Below are 25,695 nucleotides of genomic sequence, written 5' to 3'. Positions count from 1 at the left end.
ATGAAATACCATCAATAATCATAATTCAAGTTTGTTTATAAGCCACTTTGAAACCACATGCAAACATGCAGCTATGAACAGCTCCCTAAAGAGCTCTCTTAGAATAATCTAAAACTTAAACTCTTTCAGGAATGCTGACTTACAGCATATGCCAAGTGTATATAAAAAAAAGTAAAAACCAGACTTTGAATCTTGAGGGCATGGGGATCAAAGGCTTTAAGAACAGACAATGCTATGCAAGCATTTAACAAGGCACTGTCAGCAGTCCCGTGGATAATACATAAAATAGTGCAGAATTCAGCCCTAGCCTTCCACTGCTCTGTAGTACTGAATAGTTATGTTTGTCACCAAAGTGAGAAGATCTACCTCTACCTACATCAGGGGAATGGCTCCAATGGACTTATATGTCAATACTTAAAAAACAAATCACATTTTATAGCTAGACTGACATAGAAGCATGTCCATTAAATACTGTGAAGCATCCACTGGTAATCAACCCTTTAACATTACTATTATACAAACCACACAGACCCAGATAAAAGTCCCCAGTTGCCACATACAATAAAATTTCATTTACTGTGTTATGAGAAATTGGTGACACTTGATAACTGCAAACACGGAGATAAAGAAAACACACAGGCAAAAAATGAATGCTTACCGGTACCTTCATTTTAAAGTCATCTCGATAGAGTTTAATGCCAATGTCAGCGATTGCCCTTTGGATAAAGCGGGAAGGTCTCAGGACAAACACTAGCTGCAGGTTTCCTGGAAATGCTCCCTGCAAGAAACATGGAACTATTAGAAGGCTTAACTCTGCCTTACAGGAAGGCCACGGGAATTTTCAGCCAAATGTTTCCTAAAGAGGGCAAAGCATGTAGGACTTACTGAACCTTGCTCAGTCCAGCTGCTAATAGTATCAGCTGGTCCATTCAGTATGTGCCCATTGTCACAATTTCCAAAGCTGATAGAAAGACTGGCCCTTTTTTACTGCCCAGCCATGCATTGTTTTCTTATATGGATTTAGCAGAGAGCTCTAAAGTTTCGTCACTAGCACCTTCCTCCCCGAGATCTGAACCACACCAAGCCCCCTTTGCGCTACCACGCCGCAGGTTTTCCCGTTTCCGAGGCTGCCGCCACTAGAGGGCAAAACTGGCTACCAACGTTGGACTTGGTGAAAGAAAGGGGTGGCGCAGAGGAATACCCCAGGCTGACCTACCTTTTCCTTCTGGAACAGCTTTTTAATATTTTTAGCCTCGCATATTCTTCCCCACACACACTCACTCAACACATTCATCAGACATGGCTCTGTCTGCAACACAACATCCTACATCTCTCATGCACTCCTCTGAGCTCATCAACATAAAAAAAGAACAATTTCTAGAAGAGGGCAGCTAAAAAAGAACTGAGAATGAAAAGTAATTCTGTTTAAATTCCTTGAAAAAACTTAAAGGTGCCTTGGTCACACTTCTGTGTATACATGCTTGCTCTGAGAGCACGTATTCCTAGTAATAGGTGTATAAAACCAGCTGCTTTCGTTGGCACTGAAAATCAGTGCTTAGCTCGGACTTTTGCAAACAAGATAGAATAAGCTATTATGAGTTTCTGGCAGAGACCGCTTACTACCACGCAAACAGAAGCCCCTTGAGATCTGTTTCTTTCACAAGGAGGCCACATCATCAGTGCACAGAAGTGTACGTCTGTTATACTCTTCTAGGAACCAACTTCAAATTACTAGAATTTGTATTGCAGTCAACCCAGCAAATAAGGAATTTGTCTTAATTCAGCAGTAAATAAGGCTGTGTAATTTGTTTTTGCACCTTTCTCCCTCTTTAACATTCAAGAGCTTCAGGGCAGGGGAGAATCTGCATCCACAGCCAGAAAATGTGAGCTAAAAATGAGCACATGAAACTGTATCCTGTGCTGAAGGTTCAACAGATAATTTTCATTTCCAGAAGAAAAATAACAAAAGTAAGCACTTACTGCTATCCGTGTCAGGGATGCCTTGACTGCGCTCCATTTGTCCCGTCGTCTGTCTATGATGATGATGAATCCGATGCTGGCAGCCTCCAGACTGCAAAACAGATGAAACAAGTATGCTGGGTTACATGGAGATACTCCCATTCCAAGGAAGTGTACTGCAGCAAAACACAGCCTCTGTCAGATCACCCTGTAAGCCCATTACGAAAATGCAACGTAGAGTAGAAAGAATGAGTATTTGGCAGAATTCACATGAAAACAAAAGCCGACAAATTTTCTCTTTCCAGCATGAGGTTAGCAGCTTACACAAGACATGAATACTTTATCTGCTTAATCTCTCAGCTGCTAGGCTACCCTGCTACCAAACTAGGTGATACAAATAGTTCAGGATCATGAATTACACTGTGCTGTATTGAAGACAAAAACCTCAGATCTTGTTTTCTCTGCAAAATAATGCAAGTTATTGGACACCGCACTTCAGTCTTCATTCTCCAAGTATGCTGATATCTGACAGGGACACTTAGCTCCAAGGGAGCCTGTATTCCCAACTGTTCCCCTTTGCTTGTGTACACAATGCCCCAGGAATTCTGGTAGGCAAAGCAGGAATTGAAGAGTTCTATCTTGCCAACCACAAAGTGGTTCTGAGGTTGCAAGTCATTCAAATATCCTTTTAACATGTTGGCTAGAATAACAGTTACTGTTCCTTCTCAGTACTTTTCAAGAAGGATCTATGAGGCAGTGATTTGATGCTCTGTCCCATCTATGTAGGACTCATAAATATCCCATTCTCTATCTCTCTCACACAAAAATCCCACTTTGGTGCACAGGGCTTCAGTGGGACTGCTCTACTATGCCTCCCAGGAGTGCTCAGAGCTGGGGAGAAGTCCTTGAAAGCTATAAGCACAGAGAAAAAACCTCCAGAAATGTCATTATAGCACATTGGCTCAGCCATCTCTGGACGAAACAGAGGCAGGCAGAAAGAGCATAAATTACATAATCAAAGGACATACTGCAATCAAACACCCAATTGCAGATTTAAATCAAAAGAAATTGTATAAAACATTTCCTTGATCCCTTTTCCATTGTCCATACAAGAAGCAACCCAGGAACACCATTTTCATGGGTCATTTTGTGCAAACTTGTGTCAATAATCAACAAAGAGCACCAACGTTAGCAGTACTGAGCTTCTGCTGTAGCTCTGCAGGATTAAGAACAGCAACCTGAAAGCCAAAGTATTATGCAAATCCAAGTTGCCATGCAAGTGTTCTTAATAGTTCATACTGGAAAAGGAAAACTCACTGATTTTTCCGCTTCAATATTTTTACATCATTCCTCTGAGAGCAACAAAATTCAATGACAATAGATGACCTTTCCTCTTAAGTAACGCAACATGCAGCTCTTTCTTTAGAGGAGAAAAATTGTGTTTGCAGCAGAGCCTCTCAAACAGGGAAAGTAATTAATTCATTTTTCCTGATATATATATATATATATATATATATATATATATGCAAATATATACATATCCTTCAATAATTCAACAAAGCTTTCAAGGAAAACAAATAGCCAGCTTGGTATCTATGCATTTGCCCTAGTTGTTAGGGAAAAAAAAATTGTTCAGATGAAGGCAGCAAAGAAATTGTATGTATTGCAGACTGTTACAGAAAGGGTGTGAGAAACTAAACACAAAAATCTCAACCTGGGGGCTTCCTAAAGTACCCAAAAATCTGCACTGGTTTTATCAAACTGCTTCTGGTGCTGGGACCAAAAATTGCTTTGAAAGGCTGAAAGTCATGAAAAGCCTGGGCAAATCAGCCTCAGCCTCCAGACCGCCAGGTAGTATCTCTGTGGACAGGGTGCCTGTCCTGCCTAATGGAGACATACAGGATGAAGGCAGGCTTTTTCCCTCTGCCTTGACAACCAATGTTGCTGCACTGGTGCCAGGAATTCTGGTTATATCACCAGAGAAGGTTGTGGTAAACTTGCTGATAGTTTGGAAATCAAAACAAGCACAAAGCCATGCATCATTTTCCTCCTTCGCTTGTGTAATACATGTCAAAAAAAAAAACCAAACAAAACAACAAACCCAAATATTTTTGTTTAACGATGTGCCAAGATACGTTTAAGACAACTATAGAAAGAAAACAACTGCTAGAAATTGTAGGGTACAAATGTGTTTAGGTGTCACAAGAGACAGGAAGGGTGCTTTTTTGCTTGTCTATTCTTATTTAATACCTCAGCACAGCATCTCACTCCAGGAAGTTCCAGCTGAAAGGCTGGAACCCCCCACTCCTCAGCATCAGAGCTGCATCCACCCTGGGCACATTGGTCTGCCAATCCTGGTGGCAACAGCCCCAGTTATTCTGTTTGCTACAGATGAAACTGGAAGCTACAAGCCCCCAGTCCTCCAACTAATACAACCACCACCACCCCAAAAGGCAAAAAAGCCTTTGAGAAGCTGTCAAATAAACACAATCTAAAAACCAGGCTGAGGTGCATTGCACCCAGTTCCCTGGCCTAGGGAACAGGAGGCCGTCCATTCAACACTGGCTGCTGTCTGTGTCGTGGTTTAAACCCTAGCCAGACAGCTTGTTCACTCACTCCCAGTGAGTGGTGCCACCAGGCTGAGAGCAATCGAGGCCCCCCCCCCCCGGAGCTCTCCCCTTCCCCGCTCCTGGAGGAACAGGGAGGAGGATCAAAAGAGTGCAACTCCCACAGGTTGAGACAAGAACAGTCCAGCAACCAATGTACAATACAAATCACCACTGCTACCAACAACGACAACAATGATAAGAGAAAATAACAAGGGAAGAGAATACGATACCACCGGCCAAGAAACGAGTCTCACCTGGAAGCCCGTGTCCTTCCAGGTAACTCCCAGTTACCCCCCACCCTGGCATGACATGCTGTGGTATGGAATACCTCCCTGGCCAGCCTGGGTCAGGCACCCCATCTCTGCTTCCTCACGGCTTCCCCTCCTCCCTGGCAGAGCATGAGCCTCACAAAGTCCTTGGTCAGGGTAAACATCACTTAGCAACAACCGAAAACATCGGTATCACCAGCACTGTTCCCAGGCTGGAAGTCAAAACACAGCACTGCACCAGCGGCCACGAAGGAGAAACATGACTGCTACTGCTGAACGCAGGACAGTCTGACATCCAGTCCACAGAAAACTGGCTTGTAAAAGAGAGGATCACACTCATTAACAAAATGTGTTATTAACAAACTCTCCTATATACGATGCACCAGTTCTGATGAATCCAGAATAAAGTTTGTAAACAGTTGATGCTGATAATACTAACACTTGTCACAATCCAGTGCTCCCAAAAACAACCCCAGCACCCTCATGGGCCTCTTGGTAAAGCACAGACTCAAGCATGCTCTGGCCCCATACAAGTGGAGATTAGCTCTTGGATTCACAGTTCTTCAGATGACCAGAGAAATGGGTAATCACAGGATATACATCCCCCTTGGGTTTCTTTACTCTTGCTGGGAACCGGATTTGGTCCGAATATATGGTTAACCAGAACAAATTAAAAAAAAAAATTGCTTGGTGGGACTAATTGTTTCAAGAGAACAAGGTTACAAATCAACATCCACGTTGCTTACAGTGTGTTATTGAAACTAGTCTATTGTTTAGATCAAAGTTACTAGTAAAATGGTGAGACATGAAAGGGGAACTACGTCAGTGCAATTCTCATTTCAACAGTAACATATTTCAGATGACCTTGGAAAAGCCTGCCTCTAATACGTTTTATGTATTTTTGACCGCCATGTTAATTTTTGAGAACTATGTTAAAGCAGCAGAAATATGGGAATGTAAGACTCATAATTTTGGTCAAATTGGTCACCAAAATATGGTGTCTAGTCCAGAGAAACAGAGACTATATACTGGAATCAGCATCTATGTTTACAGCCCAGACTGGTGCAACCAGTTTGTAGCTGCTGAATATCTAGAACAATAATTGGCTACATAGAATCAGGTTCAAACCTAATGCAGTACCACTGAAAACAGTGATTTATAACATAATTCCCAATAAGTAGGTGTGTTAGCTGAAGCTAACAAAATTCTGATGTTGATCTACGGAAATATATCATTCAACTACTGTCAGGTTAATAAAAATTAGGAAAATCTGTTCTTGACAAAATTTATGATGTAGCTAAACGACAGGTAACTATATCCATAAGTGCCATATTCACACAAGCTGCCTACACATAAAAATTGCCTTGTTTTGCCCATCTACCTGTCTACAGGCTTTCTAATAGCAGGGTACACAGGGGATTGAAGGCCTAAAAGAATTCAGAATCAGACCCTTATAATTATAATCACACTTTGGTAAGCAAACTGCAATGGAAGTAACTGACAGGACAGCATCTGCCAAAAGCAACAAGTACAACTGTGTTTAAACAAACACAAAAGTATTTCTCCCAAATAAAATGTGCCTCTGTGCATGTGAACCAGCTCTTACATCCTATTTTTAAAAGTAAGTCCCTCAAACATGTATATCAGAAGTCACTTAAAAATGACCTTTGCTTTTTTTTCAAGTACATGTTCATGAGCAGTTCATTTTTTTTCAGATGTCCTTCTGCACAGGGATTTGTAATACCACAAAAGCATTCAGGCATCAGAGGATCAAGAAAAATTACATTCATAGATAATAGGAACAAGAGCTTAGGAAATACAGACAGAAACAAGAAAATGCAAGAGAGAAGCAACAAAAGAATTTTCTCATGAAATTAGGCTTGGCAGGAGTGGTCACGGAGGTGGGGGGAGCTAAGAATAATGAATGTATGGGAATAGGAACACTGCTTATCAGTTGCCACTGCACATCCCAGTGTTGCAGGCCAGTTAAAGAGACAGACTGAGGAAATGGAAGATGAAATAGGTACTTATATAATGATTTGGATTGAAATATGAGGAAACAGTGAAGAAGAAAAAAATACCATTAAATGTGCAGTCTACCTATGATGGAGTGCTACTGTAAGCTCTTTCTCTCCAAGACCTGGCTGCCAAACTTGCCAAAAAGTGTTGCCTGGCATATTACGCTGCAGGGGAAAGCACAGGCCAGAACACTATTGCACAAACAGTTCAGGTAACAATCCTAGTTGCAGAAGAGTATGAAAAACAAGCCAAAACATGAGATCTGAAAGAGATTTGTCAGGGTAAAATGAGAATCAGGCCATTAAGCAAACAATTCAGGTACTATCACAATACATATAATTTACAACATTGAACCTATTACATTGTCTGAGAAGAAATGGTTAAGAAATTGGAGAACAGACTTAAAAACTACAGAATTTTAAAGAAGAAGGAAAAGAGTGGGGGGAGAAGATGAGAAAACCACATGGTGCTAAAAAGGAAAGCATCTAAGCAGAACACAGAAGAAAATGTGGAAGAATATATACATCACTCAAAATCACTCTGGCAGACTACACAAAGGCAAGAAGCAAACAAGCCAGAGATACACAGCAGTAAATCTTTGCTGCCGCAGGTTGATGGCAGCAGTCAGCATGCTGAAAGAAAAGGCCAAACCATGGTCTGAATGTCATTTGGCACTAAGGAATACATGCAAGCTAACAGCCATGGGAGGAAAAGTAGCCACAATGGCAGCCTCAGTGCAAGTGGATGTGCAGCTGAGAAACCCCACTTGTGTGTATCCAGAAGAAGGGAGTTTCTTTAAAAACAAACACACACACTCTATCAATACTTTCTCAGTGTCTGTACTGTAATATCTCTACAGTCATATCTCTGATTTAGGTTGGCCCTTGATTACTGATTTGGGGAAGCCAGGAGACGTCCAATTCCCTGATCTCTCTCTTTGTTTTGACCTCTCTTTTTGTTTAACAAAGTAGTTGATCCACATCAGTTGTAAGAGAAGGGAATTCTGGCCATGGAATGAAGAAAGTAAAAAAGGCCTTTCTGGAGCTATCCATCGTATGCGTGCATGCACAGAGGTATGCATGTACATACACTGATGCTACTCAATGTGAATGTGTATGTATGTAGACTCCTTTGGTGGAGCACTCTCATGAGCAGGCGTTGAACCAGAGAGAAAATTAATCCAATTACAAAAATCTCACTGGGCTGATCTTCTATCCTGGAGAGCAGTTCATGTTTGAAAGCTGCCTATCTTTCCAATGTTTTGTCATATGGGCACATAAGAGCAATCATTCCAGAGGGACTTAGAAAGTTACTAACTGAATCTTGTCATCTTGTGACAGATCTTATCTCCACAACTAAGATTAACCTTATTCTACAGGATATGCAGAAACAGACACTAAAAAAAAAATATATTCTCTCTACCTTTAACTGAAAAATGGTGCTGATTACTCTGGTTCACTGAGCTATGAAGAAGGGATTATTTTCTATGCTAAACAGTGTGAACTGCTCTTAAAACTATACTTCATCTTACCTGATTCACAGTCATAGCCTTCATAACTCCACAAGAGTTAGAGACTATTCTCTTCTCTTTGTCACTTTGTTTGATATCTGCACATCTTCTTTAAGAATCAAAAGAAAAGGTGAACTACTAGCAGTGAAACAACATGTACAGGAATGCTGTTGTAATACACACAGTAGTATATACTATAGTAGTGCTAATGAAGGTAACAAAGCAGTTCCTTTACTACTTGCTGAGAGGTATGAGAAACACTCTTGGTGCATGGACCAGCAATTGCAAATTAGCAAGACTCTGCTGCACCAAACAGGTCTTCCATTTATGCCACATTAAGACTGTACTTCATATAATTATGTCATAAATCACACAGCCAAAGCTTGCTGCTCAGGTTCTTCCTCTTCTAAATTACTACCTTTGTCCCTCACCATCCACATGAAGGGTGGCAAGTTTCAAAGAGTGGCTCAATAAGTGCAGTCAATCTTTCTAAAAACACTGTAACAAATACTAGCAAACTCCCTGGAAAACTCACATCCCTACACTGTGATCTATAATTAAACCTAAGTGTCAAACCAATGTGCTGGTCTGCAGAAAATGCAGGTTCAAATCCCAGCCTGTCTCTGACCTTGAGCAGGTCATTTATATCAAACTGAATAGTCACTTAACACAAGTTTTGGTGAGCCTGTCTGTAATGCAAGATATTACTTACACATACCTCATCACCTGTAAAATAAGCATATTGCAGCTCTCCTGAGTTACAAAGCTTTGAAATGCACATTTTTTGCACATTGCTCTGTGATTTCTCAGGGGAAGAGAAAATGCAAAACTGGTAAACGGAATCAAAGCAAAGGTCCATCTAGCCCAATACTCTTGTCTCCAGTGTTTGGTAGGTAGTGGATACTGAGGCAAGGGGAAAAGAGAGAAGAACAAACTTTCTCTTGGAATATTCTCCCAAGTCCCAGCATTAAGGAATATATGAATTTCTTCAATTAGGGTTTGCATCTGAGCCATTGAGTTCAGCTGCCACTGACAGAACTATCCTTCATTAATTAGTTTAATTTCATTTGAACCCATCTGTACTTTTGGCTTTCACACAGGCTGAAGCAGCATAAAGAATTTCTGCCTATCACTGACAACATGCTAGCACCCCAACATGTGTCAACATTACTGGGAATCACCCATCAGCATACCAATACAAACAACTGGAAAACTAGCTTTGTGCTTTTCTCAGCTGCTATTGTTGTTTTATTAACCCTGAAGCTGATCATCCTCCCAGTCCTGCCTCTAGTGAAGAAATAGGTAAAATGAAGTTTCTCCTGTCGGAACAAAAACCCTACAGAGCAGAGTGAAACAATGAAGCTGTTAAGGTCACAGTATGAGGTTTCTTCCAGCTTGCTTTGGCAACTTAGTATGGAGAATACATGTAGGTGGAGCTGGGAAAACCTCTTACTCAAACTTGAAGGAGGCACACTTTCCCCTTCATCATCCTCTAAGCACCTTTATACACAAGACCACAGGAAATAGTAAATCCCTGCTGTGCTTCCAACTAGCACAAACAGCCATGGTCCAGAGACAGGATCAGGGGACTGAAAAAATATTAATCTCTTTTTTTGGATCAACAAAAAGTAATTCAGCATCCATGCCTTAGCGCATTTCCTCAGAGCAGTGGAAGTGAGTTTGTTTCATTATCCTTGCACAGCTGCAAGCAAATAGCAAAGAAAACATCCTAGCTGTGGAGCAGACTCCCAGTAAATGGAGCATCAGAAAGCACGTGGTGCTTGCCAGAATCCTGTCAACAGGTCACCTAGCTTGCTTTCTCAGAGCAAGCTTGCACAGAAAGATGAACTCAGAGAATAAACAGTAATAGAACCTGTGTAAGTTTGGCTCCTACCAGATGCAACTTTTCCCTTGTTACATCCAGCACCTCTGAGAGTTTTCACAAATGTCCCCTTACCTCCTTTTTGATCTGCTATTTTTCCTGCTGCTTTTCCGATCTATACCTCCTCGCATCCAGTTCAAGCCCTGAACAGAAAACCTGGCCTATGTAAAGCTTGCTTTCCCATGAAAATGGTGTAAGTGGTTCTTAGGTCCTCCTGTACCTAGGAAAGTTTCATATGGACTGGACGGGTGCTGAACCACCAGTGCATCCTGGTAGCAACACTAAAAGCAGTGAGCCACTGACGAAGCAAAGCTCTATAGGAAATCATAGAATCATAGAGTCAGAGAATAGTTAGGGTTGGAAAGGGCCTTGAGATCATGTAGTTCCAACCCCCCTGACATGGGCAGGGACGCCTCACACTAAACCATGTCACACAAGGCTTTGTCCAACCTGGCCTTGAACACTGCCAGGAATGGAGCATTCACAACTTCCTTGAGCAACCCATTACAGTGGCTCATCACCCTAACAGGAAAGAACTTCCTCCTTATATCCAATCTGAACTTCCCCTGTTTAAGTTTTAACCCGTTACCCCTTGTCCTAGCACTACAGTCCCTAATGAAGACTCCATTCCCAGCGTGGCCCCCTTCAGATACTGGAAGGCTGCTATGAAGTCTCCATGCAGCCTTCTCTTCTCCAGGATGAACAGCCCCAACTTCCTCAGCCTGTCTTCATATGGGAGGTGCTTCAGTTCCATGATCTTCCTCGTGGCCCTTCTCTGGACTTGTTCCAACAGTTCCATGTCCCTTTTATGTTGAGGACACCAGAACTGCACACAATACTCCAGGTGAGGTCTCACAAGAGCAGAGTAGAGCGGCAGGATCACCTCCTTCAACCTGCTGGTCACGCTCCTTTTGATGCAGCCCAGGATACTGTTGGCTTTCTGGGCTGCAAGCGCACACTGCCTGCTCATGATCATTTTCTCATTGATCAACACCCCCAAGTCCTTCTCCACAGGGCTGCTCTGAATCTCTTCTTTGCCCAGCCTGTAGCTGTGCCTGGTATTGCTCCGACCCAGGTGTAGGACCTTGCACTTGTCATGGTTAAACTTCATGAGGTTGGCATCAGCCCACCTCACAAGCGTGTCAAGGTCCCTCTGGATGGCATTCCTTCCCTCCAGGGTATCAACCAAAACACACAGCTTGGTGTCATCGGCAAACTTGCTGAGGGCGCACTCAATCCCACTGTTCATGTCAGCGACAAAGATGTTGAACAAGACTGGTCCCAACATGGATCCCTGAGGGACACCACTCGTTACTGGTCTCCAGCTGGACATTGAGCCATTGACCACAACTCTTTGTGTGCAGCCATCCAGCCAGTTCTTTATCCACCGAGTGGTCCATCCATCAAATTGATGTCTCTCCAATTTAGAGACAAGGATGTCGTGTGGGACAGTGTCGAACACTTTGCACAAGTCCAGGTAGATGACATCAACTGCTCTACCCCTGTCCATCAGTTCTGTAACCCCATCATAGAAGGCCACCAAATTGGTCAGGCAGGATTTCCCCTTAGTGAAGCCATGCTGGCTGTCACCAAGCACCTTGCTGTTTTTCATGTGCCTTAGCATGCCTTCCAGGAGACTCTGCTCCAAGATTTTGCCAGGCACAGAGGAATCAATGCACACTTGTACTTAGCCTTACCTCGGAATGCTGGTTAGATATGTGACCACGTTCAGAAAATCTTCATCAGGTATGTCACTGAATCCTGCAAATTCTGGAAAGGTTATAATTGGTGCCCCATCCTTCCCTCTTCCTCCTGCAAAAGAGAGGTTGTAAGGATGAGAGAGTGATTTTATGCCTTTGGGCAGACTGGTCAATACTCAAACAGGTAATACTGGCACCTCTCAGTGAAAAGCACCCAAATTCAGTACACGTGATCAGCTTCCCATTTGACATTATAATCCACTGGTGTTTCATTACCTCAGTTTACTCCAGCTGAGATTCTAACCTCTACTTTTATTCTCAGCTTTCTCATTAACCTGCTGCATAGTTCTGATTACATGCTTTCTTTGGTTCTGTGTTTCCCATTGCCAAGTAATTTATTGTGATAATATTACAACATTCCCCTGTGTATAGGTTACAGCACTTTCTGATTCCTTCTAGACATTAAAGGAAATGAAGTATTAGAGCATGGAAGCTTTGAATACACACATATAACCCATGACACAGGCCTAGGACCGTTCCAGTCTTAAGTCTTTTCTTAAAGAAAAAAAAAGCTGAAAATGCGTGGAGTACTTAATCGATGCTCTCATCTTGTTTATTTCCATCAAACCTCCATTAAAAAGGACAGGAAAAACATAAGAAGCAAGGTCAAGAAGAGTCCCTCTCTGAGGGACTCCCTGATCCAAACAGCAGTACTCAAACTCTGGTAGAGCTATGGGAAGCATGGGGCTGAGCTCTTATAACTGAGCAGCCTTTACATTTCTCCTGACACAATGCTCGCCTAAAGAAGATGTAGTACTGTCCTGGGTTCAGCAGTAGCAGTCATGTTTTTTCCTTTGTGTTAACTGGTGCAGTGCTGTGTTTTGACTTCTAGTTTGAGAACAGTGTTGGTGAAGCCGATGTTGTCGGTTGTTGCTAAGTGATGTTTACCCTGACCAAGGACTCTGTGAGGCTCATGCTCTGCCAGGGAGGAGGGGAAGCTGTGAGGAAGCAGAGGCGGGGCGCCTGACCCGGGCTAGCCGGGGAGGTATTCCATACCACAGCACGTCATGCCCGGGGTGGGGGGTAACTGGGAGTTACCCGGAAGGACAGGAGCTTCCGGGTGGAACTCGTTTTCTTGGCCGGTGGTATCGTATTCTCTTCCCTTGTTATTTTCCCTTATCATTGTTTTAGCTGATAGTAGCGGTGGTGATTTGTTGCTGGACTGTTCTTGTCTCAACCCGTAGGAGTTGCACTCTCTCGATCCTCCTCCCCGTTCCTCCGGGAGCGGGGAAGGGGAGAGCCCCGGTGCAGGGGGGGTGGAGACGGACACGGACCTTGATTGTTGTCAGCTCAGCACCACTCACTGGGAGTGAGTGAACAAGTTACCTGACTGGGTTTAAACCACGACAGTTCTTTTTGGCGCCCAACGTGGGACACGAGGGGTTGAGATAAGAACAGATCTGACTGGATTGATAGTCACTCGTCACAATGCTGATTTATTGGCTCTCAAGGTTTTTCCTCTTGATCTCACAGTTTCAGTATACCATATCTTACGTCCATCCGGTATTGGCTGTATTAGTGGTTTTTGAGAAAGGGAGGAAAATAATCCAAATCCTGCTGAAAGACGGTTTTGCCATAAAACGGAGTAAGGTCAAGGGACCTGCACAGGAGATTCAATATTTGGGAATAAAATGGCAAGATGGACGTAGACAGATCCCCACAGATGTGATCAACAAGATAACAGCAATGTCTCCACCAACTAATAAGAAAGAAACGCAAGCTTTCTTGGGTGCAGTGGGGTTCTGGAGAATGCACACCCCAAATTGCAGTTCGATTGTAAGCCCTCTCTATCATGTGACCCGGAAGAAGAATGATTTTAAATGGGGCCCTGAGCAGCAACAAGCCTTTGAGCAAATTAAACGTGAGATAGTTCATGCAGTAGCCCTTGGACCAGTCCGGACCGGGCCAGATGTAAAAAATGTGCTGTACACTGCAGCTGGGGAGAACGGTCCTACCTGGAGCCTCTGGCAGAAAGCTCCAGGGGAGACTCGAGGTCGACCCCTCGGCTTTTGGAGTCGGGGATACAAAGGATCTGAGGCCAGCTATACCCCAACTGAGAAAGAGATACTGGCAGCCTATGAAGGGGTTTGAGCTGCTTCGGAAGTGATTGGCACTGAAGCACAGCTCCTCCTGGCACCCCGGCTGCCCGTGCTGGGCTGGATGTTCAAAGGCAGGGTCTCCTCTACACATCATGCAACTGATGCTACATGGAGTAAATGGGCTGCACTAATTACACAACGAACTCGAATAGGAAATCCCAGTCGTCCAGGCATTCTAGAAGTCATCATGGACTGGCCAGAGGGCAAAGATTTCGGAATGTCACCAGAGGAGGAGGTGGTGCGTGCTGAAGAGGCCCCACCATATAATAAACTGTCAGAAAGTGAAAAGCAGTATGCCTTGTTTACTGATGGCTCTTGCCGTATTGTGGGAAAGCATCGGAGATGGAAGGCAGCTGTATGGAGTCCTGGACGACAAGTTGCAGAAACTGCTGAAGGAGAGGGTGAATCGAGTCAATTTGCCGAGGTGAAAGCCATCCAGCTGGCCCTGGACATTGCTGAATGAGAAAAGTGGCCAGTACTTTATCTCTATACTGACTCATGGATGGTGGCAAATGCCCTGTGGGGGTGGTTGAAGCAATGGAAGCAGAGCAACTGGCAACGCAGAGGTAAACCCATCTGGGCTGCTGCACTGTGGAAAGATATTGCTGCCCGGGTGCAGAACCTGGTGGTGAAGGTACGTCATGTAGATGCCCATGTACCCAAGAGTCGGGCCACTGAGGAACACCAGAACAACCAACAAGTGGATAAAGCGGCTAAGATTGAAGTGGCTCAGATGGACTTAGATTGGCAACATAAAGGTGAATTATTTCTGGCCCGGTGGGCCCATGACACTTCAGGCCATCAGGGCAGAGATGCAACATATAGATGGGCCCGTGATCGAGGGGTGGACTTAACAATGGACACTATTGCCCAGGTTATTCATGAGTGTGAAACATGTGCTGCAATTAAACAAGCCAAGAGGTTAAAGCCTCTTTGGTATGGAGGACGATGGTTGAAGTATAAATATGGGGAGGCCTGGCAGATTGACTATATCACACTGCCACCAACCCGCCAAGGCAAGCGCCATGTGCTTACCATGGTGGAAGCAACCACCGGGTGGCTGGAAACATACGCTGTGCCCCATGCCACTGCCCGGAACACTATCCTGGGCCTTGAGAAACAGATTTTGTGGCGACACGGCACCCCAGAGAGAATTGAGTCAGACAATGGGACTCATTTCCGGAATAACCTTATAGATATTTGGGCCAAAGAGCATGGCATTGAGTGGGTATATCACATCCCCTACCATGCACCAGCCTCTGGGAAAATCGAACGGTACAATGGGCTGTTAAAAACTACACTGAGAGCGATGGGTGGGGGAACTTTCAAGCATTGGGATACACATTTACCAAAGGCCACCTGGTTGGTCAACACCAGAGGATCTGCCAACAGGGCTGGCCCAGCCCAGTCAGAACTTTTACATATTGTAGAGGGGGACAAAGTTCCCGTGGTGCATATGAAGAATTTGCTGGGGAAGACAGTCTGGGTTATTCCTGCTTCAGGTAAAGGCAAACCCACTCGTGGGATTGCTTTTGCTCAGGGACCTGGATATACTTGGTGGGTAATGCAGGAAGATGGGGAAGTCTGATGTATACCTCAAGGGGATTTGATTTTAGGGGAAAACAGCCAGTGAACTCAATTGTATGCTGTTGCCTGCTGTGTAATGCTTTTATAGCCCATCAACTAGATGTCTCCAGGTCACCAGCGACTGGCCCTGACTTCCCTCCAGCCATCATCCCAACAGAGAATGAACTTGGAACATCATGGACCGAATGGACTCGGCAGCATTATAGGGATTGGTCCATGCACTAAGAAAATGATTTTTTCCTCTTGGTCTGTATGTATATGGATGTATATATGTGGGAGAGCGATGGTGTATTGAAAATGTGGGATCTGAGCACGACATGAATGGTATGGAATAAGGGGTGGATAATGTCCTGGGTTCAGCAGTAGCAGTCATGTTTTTTCCTTTGTGTTAACTGGTGCAGTGCTGTGTTTTGACTTCTAGTTTGAGAACAGTGTTGGTGAAGCCGATGTTGTCGGTTGTTGCTAAGTGATGTTTACCCTGACCAAGGACTCTGTGAGGCTCATGCTCTGCCAGGGAGGAGGGGAAGCTGTGAGGAAGCAGAGACAGGGCGCCTGACCCGGGCTAGCCGGGGAGGTATTCCATACCACAGCACGTCACTGGGAGTTACCCGGAAGGACAGGAGCTTCCGGGTGGAACTCGTTTTCTTGGCCGGTGGTATCGTATTCTCTTCCCTTGTTATTTTCCCTTATCATTGTTTTAGCTGATAGTAGCGGTGGTGATTTGTTGCTGGACTGTTCTTGTCTCAACCCGTAGGAGTTGCACTCTCTCGATCCTCCTCCCCGTTCCTCCAGGAGCGGGGAAGGGGAGAGCCCCGGTGCAGGGGGGGGGGAGACGGACACGGACCTTGATTGTTTTCAGCTCGGCACCACTCACTGGGAGTGAGTGAACAAGTTACCTGACTGGGTTTAAACCACGACAAGTACACAGCATAAACCCTGCTGACTTGCAGGACCAGTCCTAACTGGGCATCACTCAAACCACTCAGAAGTTAACAGGAGTTTTCACACCAACTTGGACTCAAAGCCAAGAGCAGACTAATGAGGCAGTGTCACATAAAGGAAGATGATGAAACAAAGCTTTCATTATAGGTAACTTATTGCTTAGCACTGCTGAGGTAGGGCATTAAGGACTTGCTTTTCCCTGAGTCTTTCTCCTTACTCTGCAATCTCTGTTTTTCATACCAGGCTGAGGAATTGTTTACCAACCCAAAAGCAAGCCTAGTCCTGCAGCACACACAATTTTTCTAGTCATTTATCGCCCTTAGAAGGTTCTTGTTCAAGGAAGAGGCATACTTAGGATTTCCCTTATTGAAGGGGAAGCTGTGGGAGGGAGACAGAAAACTACCTTTCTCAAGGAAAATATCCAATAAGTTATCCTACTAGGAGCATAGGAGGAAACAGCATTGGGGGAAAAAAAAAATATGAGTTCTCATTCCTCAGTACCCTCTAAATCCCTATACCATTGCCTTTCCCTACTGATAACCACAGCTGATGCCACAAACCAGTTGCTCCTGCTCCTGTTTTGCTGGTCATTGCACAGAGGGTACTCTAGTAATTCCTAGCTATTTCTGTGTAGAGTGATCAGTCCCTTGTTCATCCTGGTCCTGCCTCTGCCCAACCCTCCCAGCCTCAGTTGTATCATTTAAGGTCCCTTCTGTGCTGTCCAGCCAGAGAACTGGGATGCTGTGAGGAATACAATGTTTACATAAAACAGAAGTCAGAGCTCTAGAAAACAGGAATTTTTAACAAGGAAACCCTTTTCTTTCTTGACATTTGGTGATATGGTGGCTTTATCAAAACACTATTGTTAGTTCTTCTTTTCCTTTCTGAAGATTGAGTCTTACCTTAATTACATCTGAAAATGGCTCAGTTGTGTTAGATCATCCACTAAATTCGTTCTGCTAGTGAGAAAACAGGCCTACAGAGATTCAGAAGGCTTTCAGCCAAAATGCAAAGAAGGAATATTATAATTCAAACTGCAGTGAACTGGATTTCAAATGCTGAACAGAGCCACAGCCTCCACACTGACCTCCACGTTGGCCTTGGGATAAGGGCAAATGCTGATGCGTGGCTGTTTGATCTCATGGCACTCTAGCTGCACTATCTGCAGTCAGCAGTGACACGGAATATGCTGTCATGAAAATCTAGTCAGATTTCCCCCAGATTTCTGCGCTCTAGAGACCGTGAACAGCAAACTGCAGGTACCCAGTTAGGGTGGTCTGTTACAGATTCTCAGTGCCATCTGCTGGAGGCAAACAGTAATACCAGGAAAATGAAATCGGTAGCTTGCCTGCTCTGCCTCTTGCGGAGTTCAATACATGCCAAGATACTTCGTAGATGGTATCTTGCACGCAGTCACATGATTCCTGGGCACCAAGCTTACCCATTCACCTATTTCAAATAGGTGAGGATACTCTAAATGGGAAAGATGGAGTAACCTGGAAAATTTTGGTTTAAAGCAGCAGTATTTGCCCCTGGAGGATAAAATAAAGATTCCCCTGGATCCTCTCTTTCAACACCTAATAGTTTACCTGCAGTTATACTCAAGATTTGTTTAAACTACAAGTTTCACATGGAACTTCTAATGTTCCTGCTGACCTGAACCTCTTTGTGTCCCTTTTATCTTCTCCTTCTCTTGCATCCACATTCATATATGTGCTCTTCTTCCTCTGGTCTCTTTTTCCCGAGCTAGATAAGGCAGGCCGATGATGCACTGTATGTATGTGGGTGTGTATTTTTGTCACAGGATCTTCTACAAAAAGCCATCCAAGGAATGAATGTAAGCAGACTGAACACTCACTTCTTTCCCTCACCACTGGCAACAAATCTAAGAGGACATTTGGGAAGCATTCAACTAAGAGCCAGGAGCTAGCTCCTTGCCTCTGACTAAGCCATCTCATTCTCCAGTGTGAAGTCAGCACTTCCTGCTGTAAACAAAACAGAAGAACATTCAGGAAGTTCTTGAATGTAGCTATATTTCAGACAAGGAAATAAATAAGGAAATGCTCAGTTCCTGCAATAACATGAAATTACAGTGCAATTTGAGAGAGTTTTGTGATCAGAAATTGTTAAGTACTGTAACAAGGAGAGAGCAGGAATGTCTGAAGTGTTGGGTGACAAGTAATAACACAAATACATTAGGAGTGGCTTGTTCCTGACTGTATCTGAAGCTTAAAAAGTAGTTGAGGTACAAGGGAAAATGATCCATAACCATATATCCATATATCTAGCAAGGTAACAAGAGTGAATATTAAGGGATATAAAGGAAGTTCCTTATATGCCAAGGGTGTTTGGAAAACTCTCTCCTCTGGATAAGAAAGCAGTTCAATACATCTAAATTTTAATGCATTTTTTTTTTTCCTGACACTAAACCAAGATTTGCTGCAGTATGCAAATTTCTGCAGAATGTGAATTGACAAGCTGCAGCCCTTTTATTCTGGGCCATAAACTTACCAGGGAATTGCCACTAGATTTCTTCTAGTCCTTGAAAGCAGCCTTTAACTGGCTGCTACTCATTGTCTTGGAAGGGCAGAGAGCACAAAATAAAAACCAACAGGGACAGTCTTCAGTCAGCTCCACAGCCATAAGGACTAAGTGCATGGAATTTGGTGCAAAGACTGTTTGTATGTGATCCTTGCACGTGCTGGGACTGTGCATAACCCTCACACTCCTGGGCATCGTTTGTGAGAAGAACTGAACTGCTGAACAGAAAATGTCACAATTCATCATAATTAAGACTGAAGGGGGCAGAACAAGGTCCAGCAGCTCCATGAAAGTCCAAAAGAAAAACAGTCCTCAAAAGGGAAAAAAAAAAAACAACAAACAAACAAAACCAACAAACCAAAAAACCCCTATTTTAAATGATAGAGGGCTGGAGGAGTGAGACACAAAAGGAGTGCTGAAGCGAGCCACATGAACGTAGCGCAAAGCAGAGAGGGTTTCATTACGGCTACCTGAGGCATGCCGGCTATTTTCAGTGGTGTCTGTGAAGCAAGGCAAGGGGGCCCAAAGACTGCAAGGAGCAAAGAAGCTTGCCAAAAAGCCAAAGCAACATGAGGCACAAGCTCAGCTAAAGAGCCCCACTGGAGAAGCGAGCAATAACTCGAATTTAGTGCAGTCAGAGACAGAAACAAAGGTGCACTGAAAACCAGATAGCAGAAGCATAGTCACATGCCTGCCTGCCTGCAAAGCATAGGCCTGTCTCGCTGACTTGCAGCTCCTCCAGGCGCCATTAGATGACACTCTGCCGCACTCCCCAAGCAGCCCAGACACCTCCAACACATTCGGGCAGCTCCAAACGATGGTGCCAAGCCAGGGAAAGAGCAGCAGCTGGTGGCAGTGGCCCTTGCAAGGAGCCACCACAAGTGTTGGAGGTTCAGCTGGCAGGAAAGGAGGTTAACGGCTATCGTCTGGCTGACCTAACATGAGGCTTTCTCCTGACCTTGTCCTTGCGGAGCCAGGCCATCCTGCTGGCAACCTCTTGTGCGTCACTGCTCCTCCGTTAGACCACAGGCTGCTCTGTCACAGCTAGCCCCAGTTTTGCCTGATGGGGAAACTCGGCAACATTTCATCTAACATCTCCTGACATAGACCCGAGCTTCTCTCTCAGCACCCACAAACACTGCCACCCTGATTCAGCTCCCTCAATTTCCATCAATAGATCCATCTTCTTTCTGCTCTCTGACTCTGCAGATAGCAACTTGCTTTGCATCCAACCCAAACTCATTATGTCAAAGGTACAGTCCCTTTGCTCTACTGTTGCTCAGGCAAGGACATTCTGATTAAAGATATTGATTTATGATCAGAGGTGAATCATTAGCAAGCAGTTAAAACATTTGCATTCAGGATCACATTCAGAGGTGTGTCAAACTCAATAACTTGGAGCACGAACAAGGCAGACAACGTCAGGAGTTGGAGGACAGAAGGCTAGACTGTCTGGAGTAAGGCAAGATTTAGGAGGAAAAGATTACAGTCAACTTGACCTTCTGCCTGGTTTGCTACTCAAACTGACAGCATCCCTTCTCCTCCTTTTCCTGGACACATTCCTTATTTTCCACCCTAGCTTTTTGCTCAACTTTTCCCCTTCTCTTGTGGCCCAAGGGCAAAGGGACTGGAAGAACTGGGGCAACAGGACAAAAACTACAGATTTCATATGGAAGGCAAAGAAAAGTAGGAGAGGTAGAACACAAGCAGTGTTGGGGTAGTACAAGGCACAGTAATGGGACCATTGCTCACTCTTTTGTGTGCCAGTTCCCCAAGTCCTAGGACACAAAACGGTGTTCATAGTTGTTCCTATTAGATAAACTTTCCAGCTGCCAATGCAGCCTGGCTAGTTGTTGCAGTGAAGATGAGGCCAGAATTAAGCTGTGGAAACAAAACAGCTGAAGTATTTGGGGGGGGAAGATGCACAGGGGAGAACAGGATATGGCAGCAGAGAAAATTTAATTTTGCTTTGCAGTGTAAAGGGTGTGACTGACAAATGAGGTGCGAGTGCTGAGTTCTGAGAGCTCTCACAGCTGAAGTTGCAGGTTGGTAGGACTGATGTAAAATCAGCAAGTAATCACAACTGCAGGCTAGGTTCCTGAGCACAATGATGATCTTAAGAAATCTCACACTCTCCAGTTCTAGCCCACCTATATTTCCTGTCCAGGGATCAAAAATATTTATGATTTAGGCAATCAGGGGTTACACCAACAGTAGGATTCAGAAAGTAATATTTAACTACAGCTTACCAAATATGCTGAATCTCTAGGGATGGAAAAAAAAAATCCAACAACAACAACAACAAAAACAAACCACAGGAAAAAAAAACACCAAAACCAACCAACCAAACAAAAAACCACACCAAAAAACCCCAACCAAAACCAAACCAAACAAAAAAAAAACCAACCAAAACCAACCCCAAACCAAAACAAAAAAAACACACAACACAAACAAAAAAAAACAAAACCCCCAAAAAACATACAAAAAAAAAATCCCACAAAACAACCCCCACACAAAACCCCAAACCCCCCAAAATCCCCCACCCTTCCCACTCCAAAATAAAAGCAACAACCCTCCCCCCCCCGAACAGGCTATGGGCAGAAGTTCCAAAAGTTTGTCTGCAAGTTTACAGTATTCTCTTCCCCAGCCTGCCAAAGGCACCAACTCATCAGTTGGCATTGGAGAGTGAAAGTTTTCTTTCAAATTTTGCGGATGCGTGCAGGCTAACTGCTTGGGTCTGCCCACAGGCAGAGACCTCCCTAAGTCATATCTTGAATGCTGAATTTCTTATTAAAGTTAAATCACGTTTCCTGGGTAAATTTTTACAAACTGTAAACTCCAAACTGTCCTTTTGGTGAGGTCAGGCCAGGTTTTCTGAAAGACTCAGTTTAAACAGGAAGCAGATGGCCAAACACCCTCCAGGCTTTGGAAATTAAATAAACTGTCTTCAGAGTCAGTTACCATTTTCAGATATAGTCTCCCATCCACTGAAGTCCATTGACTTAACAGGAGCAGAACACAAAGAAAATGAATCTCTGCTAATACACTTTGTGACAGTTTGTCTAATAAATTTCTGTTTTAGTAACAGGATTCATTATTGCTGCAAATGGGAGGTTGGGCTCTTTGACAGAGTAATGACGAATGAGAACAGGCTGTGAAGCTGCAGATAAAAATGGAGGGGTAGTACTAGTTCCAAGAACAGATTGGTACAGCAGGTTATTAGTCTGTCAGAAGGACAAGAACAACACTTTACCAGTGGTTTACCATACTTCAATAAAAACTGCTGTGTGTAGAATAGATAGGTTTTCAGTATTACCCAACTTTGTGATCTAGTTCACTGAACAGCTACAGGAAACAAGCATAGCTGTGCACTCCTATGTTGTCACAGCTGTACTCCTGTAACAGTTTTTAGGCAGTGGTTTCAAAACTAGAATTTAACCACAAGAACCTGAACTGTCACCAGATCTCGCAAGCTAAGCAGGGCTAGATCAACACATGATAAAAAAGATGACCAAAGAACTATGTGATTAAGGACATCGTCACACTACACTGCAGTCTTTTCTATGACCACAGCAACCAGGGAAACTTTTGGAGAGTTTCTCTGTTCTTGGTGTGGATAGTAGTCTTAGTCTGGTAGCAGGAGGGTCAAGGACAAACAGAAGCCTGTTAGTATCTAACACATTCATTGTAACTAGACCCTGACACAATCAAACACCAAGCTCATTAGGCTTCTTACATAATTCCTACCATCTGGTCAGAGACTGCAAGACAGTCAGATCCTCTTCTAAGAAGTTTTTACACAGCAGTAGTAGAAGAACACATTTCTAATGAGTCATGTCATGAGAAAACATCATGGTTTAAACCTAGCCAGCAACTAAGTACTATGCAGCCACTTGCTCACTTTCCCCTACCCTGTGTGATGGGAAGGAGAATCAGAAAAAGGTAAAACCCACGGGTTGAGATAAGAACAGTTTAATAATGGAAATAAAGCAAAATATAATAATAATAAGGTGGGGAGAGGAATAAAACCCAAGAAATACAAGTGATGCACTATACAATTGCTCACCACCCACTGACCGATGCCCAGCCTGTCTCCAAGTAGCAGGTGGTGGCTCCTGGCCACCTCCTCACAGTTTTTATACTGAACATGATGTTCTATGGTATGGAATATCCCTTTGGCTAGCTTGGGTCAGCTGTCCTGGCTGTGGTGTCTCCTGGCTTCTTGTGTCTCTTCTCACTGGCAGAGCATGGGAAACCAGAAAGTCCTTGATCAGGGCAAGCACTACTTAGCAACAACTAAAACATCAGTGTCTTATCAACATTATTCTCATAGTATTCTCAAAACACAGCATTCATTGTACCAGCTACTAGGAAGAAAATTAACTCCATCCCAGCTGAAACCAGGACAGAAAACAAAGAGCCTTTGACTTCAATCATTCTACTCTTTTCTGGTTACTGCAAGGGAATATTATATTTTCACTGTCTGCTTCTGCCACCAGCTGTTAATAAAAAGCTGGTATTAATCAGTAAACAGTCACTTATAACACACTGCAACAGTCAACAATTTATTTATTATCACTGGACAAATGGACCTGGGGTCCACAGAATTGAACAGAAGGGCTAAAAAAAGCTAGAGGCTTTGGAGTAGCACAAATCAAACTCACTGCTAACATCCTCCAAGCTACATGCAAGGAAGAGTTGGCTAGCTGCCCTCTGGAGGCTGCAGCCTACAGAAGGAAAGAAATAACCCAAACTAGTATAAATCAGCATATACTATTTTTATGAAGTTGTTCTGAAAAATACATATTATATGCCCAGTACACTCTACAAGTAAGCTGGGAGTGTCTTTTACCCATATTAATGAGGCCAAAGAGCAGAGGTTTTGGTTGTTTTTTTTTTCAGACAGTGGGTACTGAGCTAGAGCATACCAGCATGGAAAATGAGGAAATAAACTAAATATCAGGAGATTTTTGGTCTCCTTGTAGGCAAGCACCGAAGCACCAAAATATTTGTGGTTTCTTGTGCATAATGAAAAGCAGTAGACTTTAAGGAAAAACTGCAGAGCCACCTGGGAAACAAAAGTATAATAATCAAAATCAAATGAGGTAATTTATGTCTGAATTATTTTAATAAGTGAAATGAGGCAGGAGAGTGCACAGATCTGTTTTCATTGGATGAAGAAACCAATCTTTTGCTAGCGGAAAAAGAAAGCTATACTTCCTTACAGAAACAAATTTTTAAAAAGTATAGTAGCTTCTGACATTTACCTAAACTCAGTTTGCAGGAGGCAAGAAGGGACAGTAAGGAATATTCTTGTTGTTATATTTTACACCTGTGACAGTGGTCAGCAATGGAATAAGATACTGGGCTAAAGGGACCTCTGAATAGATGATTTTATGTTCATGATTGACCTCACATGGAGTATTGTGTACAGTTCTGGTGTCCTCAACATCATGGAGGAACTGTTGGAACAACTCCAGAGAAGGGCCATGAGGATGATCAGGGGACCGGGGCACCTCCCGTATGAAGACAGGCTGAGAAAGTTGGGGCTGTTCAGCCTGGAGAAGAGAAGGCTGCGTGGAGACCTCATAGCAGCCTTCCAGTATCTGAAGGGGGGCTATAGGGATGCTGGAGAGGAGCTCTTCATTAGGTACTGTAGTGCTAGAACAAGGGGTAACAGGTTAAAACTTAAACAGGGGAAGTTTAGATTGGATACAAGGAAGAAGTTCTTTCCTGTTAGGGTGGTGAGGCACTGGAATGGGTTGCCCAAGGAAGTTGTGAATGCTCCATCCATGGTGGTGTTCAAGGCCAGGTTGGACAAAGCCTTGGGTGGCATGGTTTAGTGTGAGGTGTCCCTGCCCATGGCAGGGGGGTTGAAACTAGATGATCTTAAGGTCCTTTCCAACCCTAACTATTCTATGATTCTATGATTCTTCATAGGCTACCATGGGGATTTCAGAATGGAAGCACTCAAATTTCCAAATCTAGCTGTAAACTTCAGACTAAAATCAGCTTAGAAACTATGAACTATAGTACCCTGTTTCTTGCTAGGATATTATTTCTGGACTGTACTGTGGAGATTTTAGATAGGCCTGAAAATTCTTCAAATGGGATTTGTTATTTATGTAGATGGGGGCATGAAAGATACCTTTTCACTCACTTCCAGTATTTGTTATTAGTATTTGTATGCTGTTGAACCAGTTATTTGCTAATCCCTAACAAATAATCCTCTCATCCCTGCCTTCTATAAAGAATAATTTCCAAAGACTTTAAGTACCTCAGGTTTAAACAGTCTTATTTAACATCTGTCTCATCACTTCAAAGAATAAAAGAAGTACATCAAATGTGAAGATTTGAATTTGTTGAATTTGCTAAAATAGCAGGTGAGAATACAGGCACTACCAAACCAAGGAGTCCATAAAGAAATTAGAAAATTCTTTTCATATTTATCCATGACATTTTTGTGCCATGCTTAATGTTGTAGCTGGAACTGTAAATAGAGTTTTCTTCCTGCTTAG

General features: G+C 43.5%; 1 protein-coding gene across 7 annotated transcripts in view; it reads right to left on the bottom strand.

Annotated features, from left to right (window-relative positions):
* The window catches only part of MCF2L2 (MCF.2 cell line derived transforming sequence-like 2), a 184,171-nt gene that overhangs the window by 118,725 nt on the left and 39,751 nt on the right, over positions 1-25,695 (bottom strand). For 6 of the 7 annotated variants that reach the window (XM_057400402.1, XM_057400403.1, XM_057400406.1 and 3 more), the window contains exons 3-5: positions 11,946-12,060; positions 1,981-2,071; positions 659-778 (exon numbers count right to left, since the gene is read on the bottom strand). In XM_057400402.1, coding sequence (XP_057256385.1) covers positions 659-778; positions 1,981-2,071; positions 11,946-12,060 — 326 coding nt within the window. The remainder of the gene's footprint in view (positions 1-658; positions 779-1,980; positions 2,072-11,945; positions 12,061-25,695) is intronic. The other variant, XM_057400400.1, reaches the window with a different exon arrangement.

The sequence above is a fragment of the Pezoporus wallicus genome, unplaced genomic scaffold, assembly GCF_028554395.1.
Source record: "Pezoporus wallicus isolate ANWC-B61680 ecotype Strahan unplaced genomic scaffold, APGP_CSIRO_Pwel_v1 contig_6897, whole genome shotgun sequence".
NCBI lineage: Eukaryota > Metazoa > Chordata > Aves > Psittaciformes > Psittacidae > Pezoporus > Pezoporus wallicus.
Note: the sequence above shows the minus strand (reverse complement) of the source record. Positions and strands in the feature narration are given on the sequence as shown.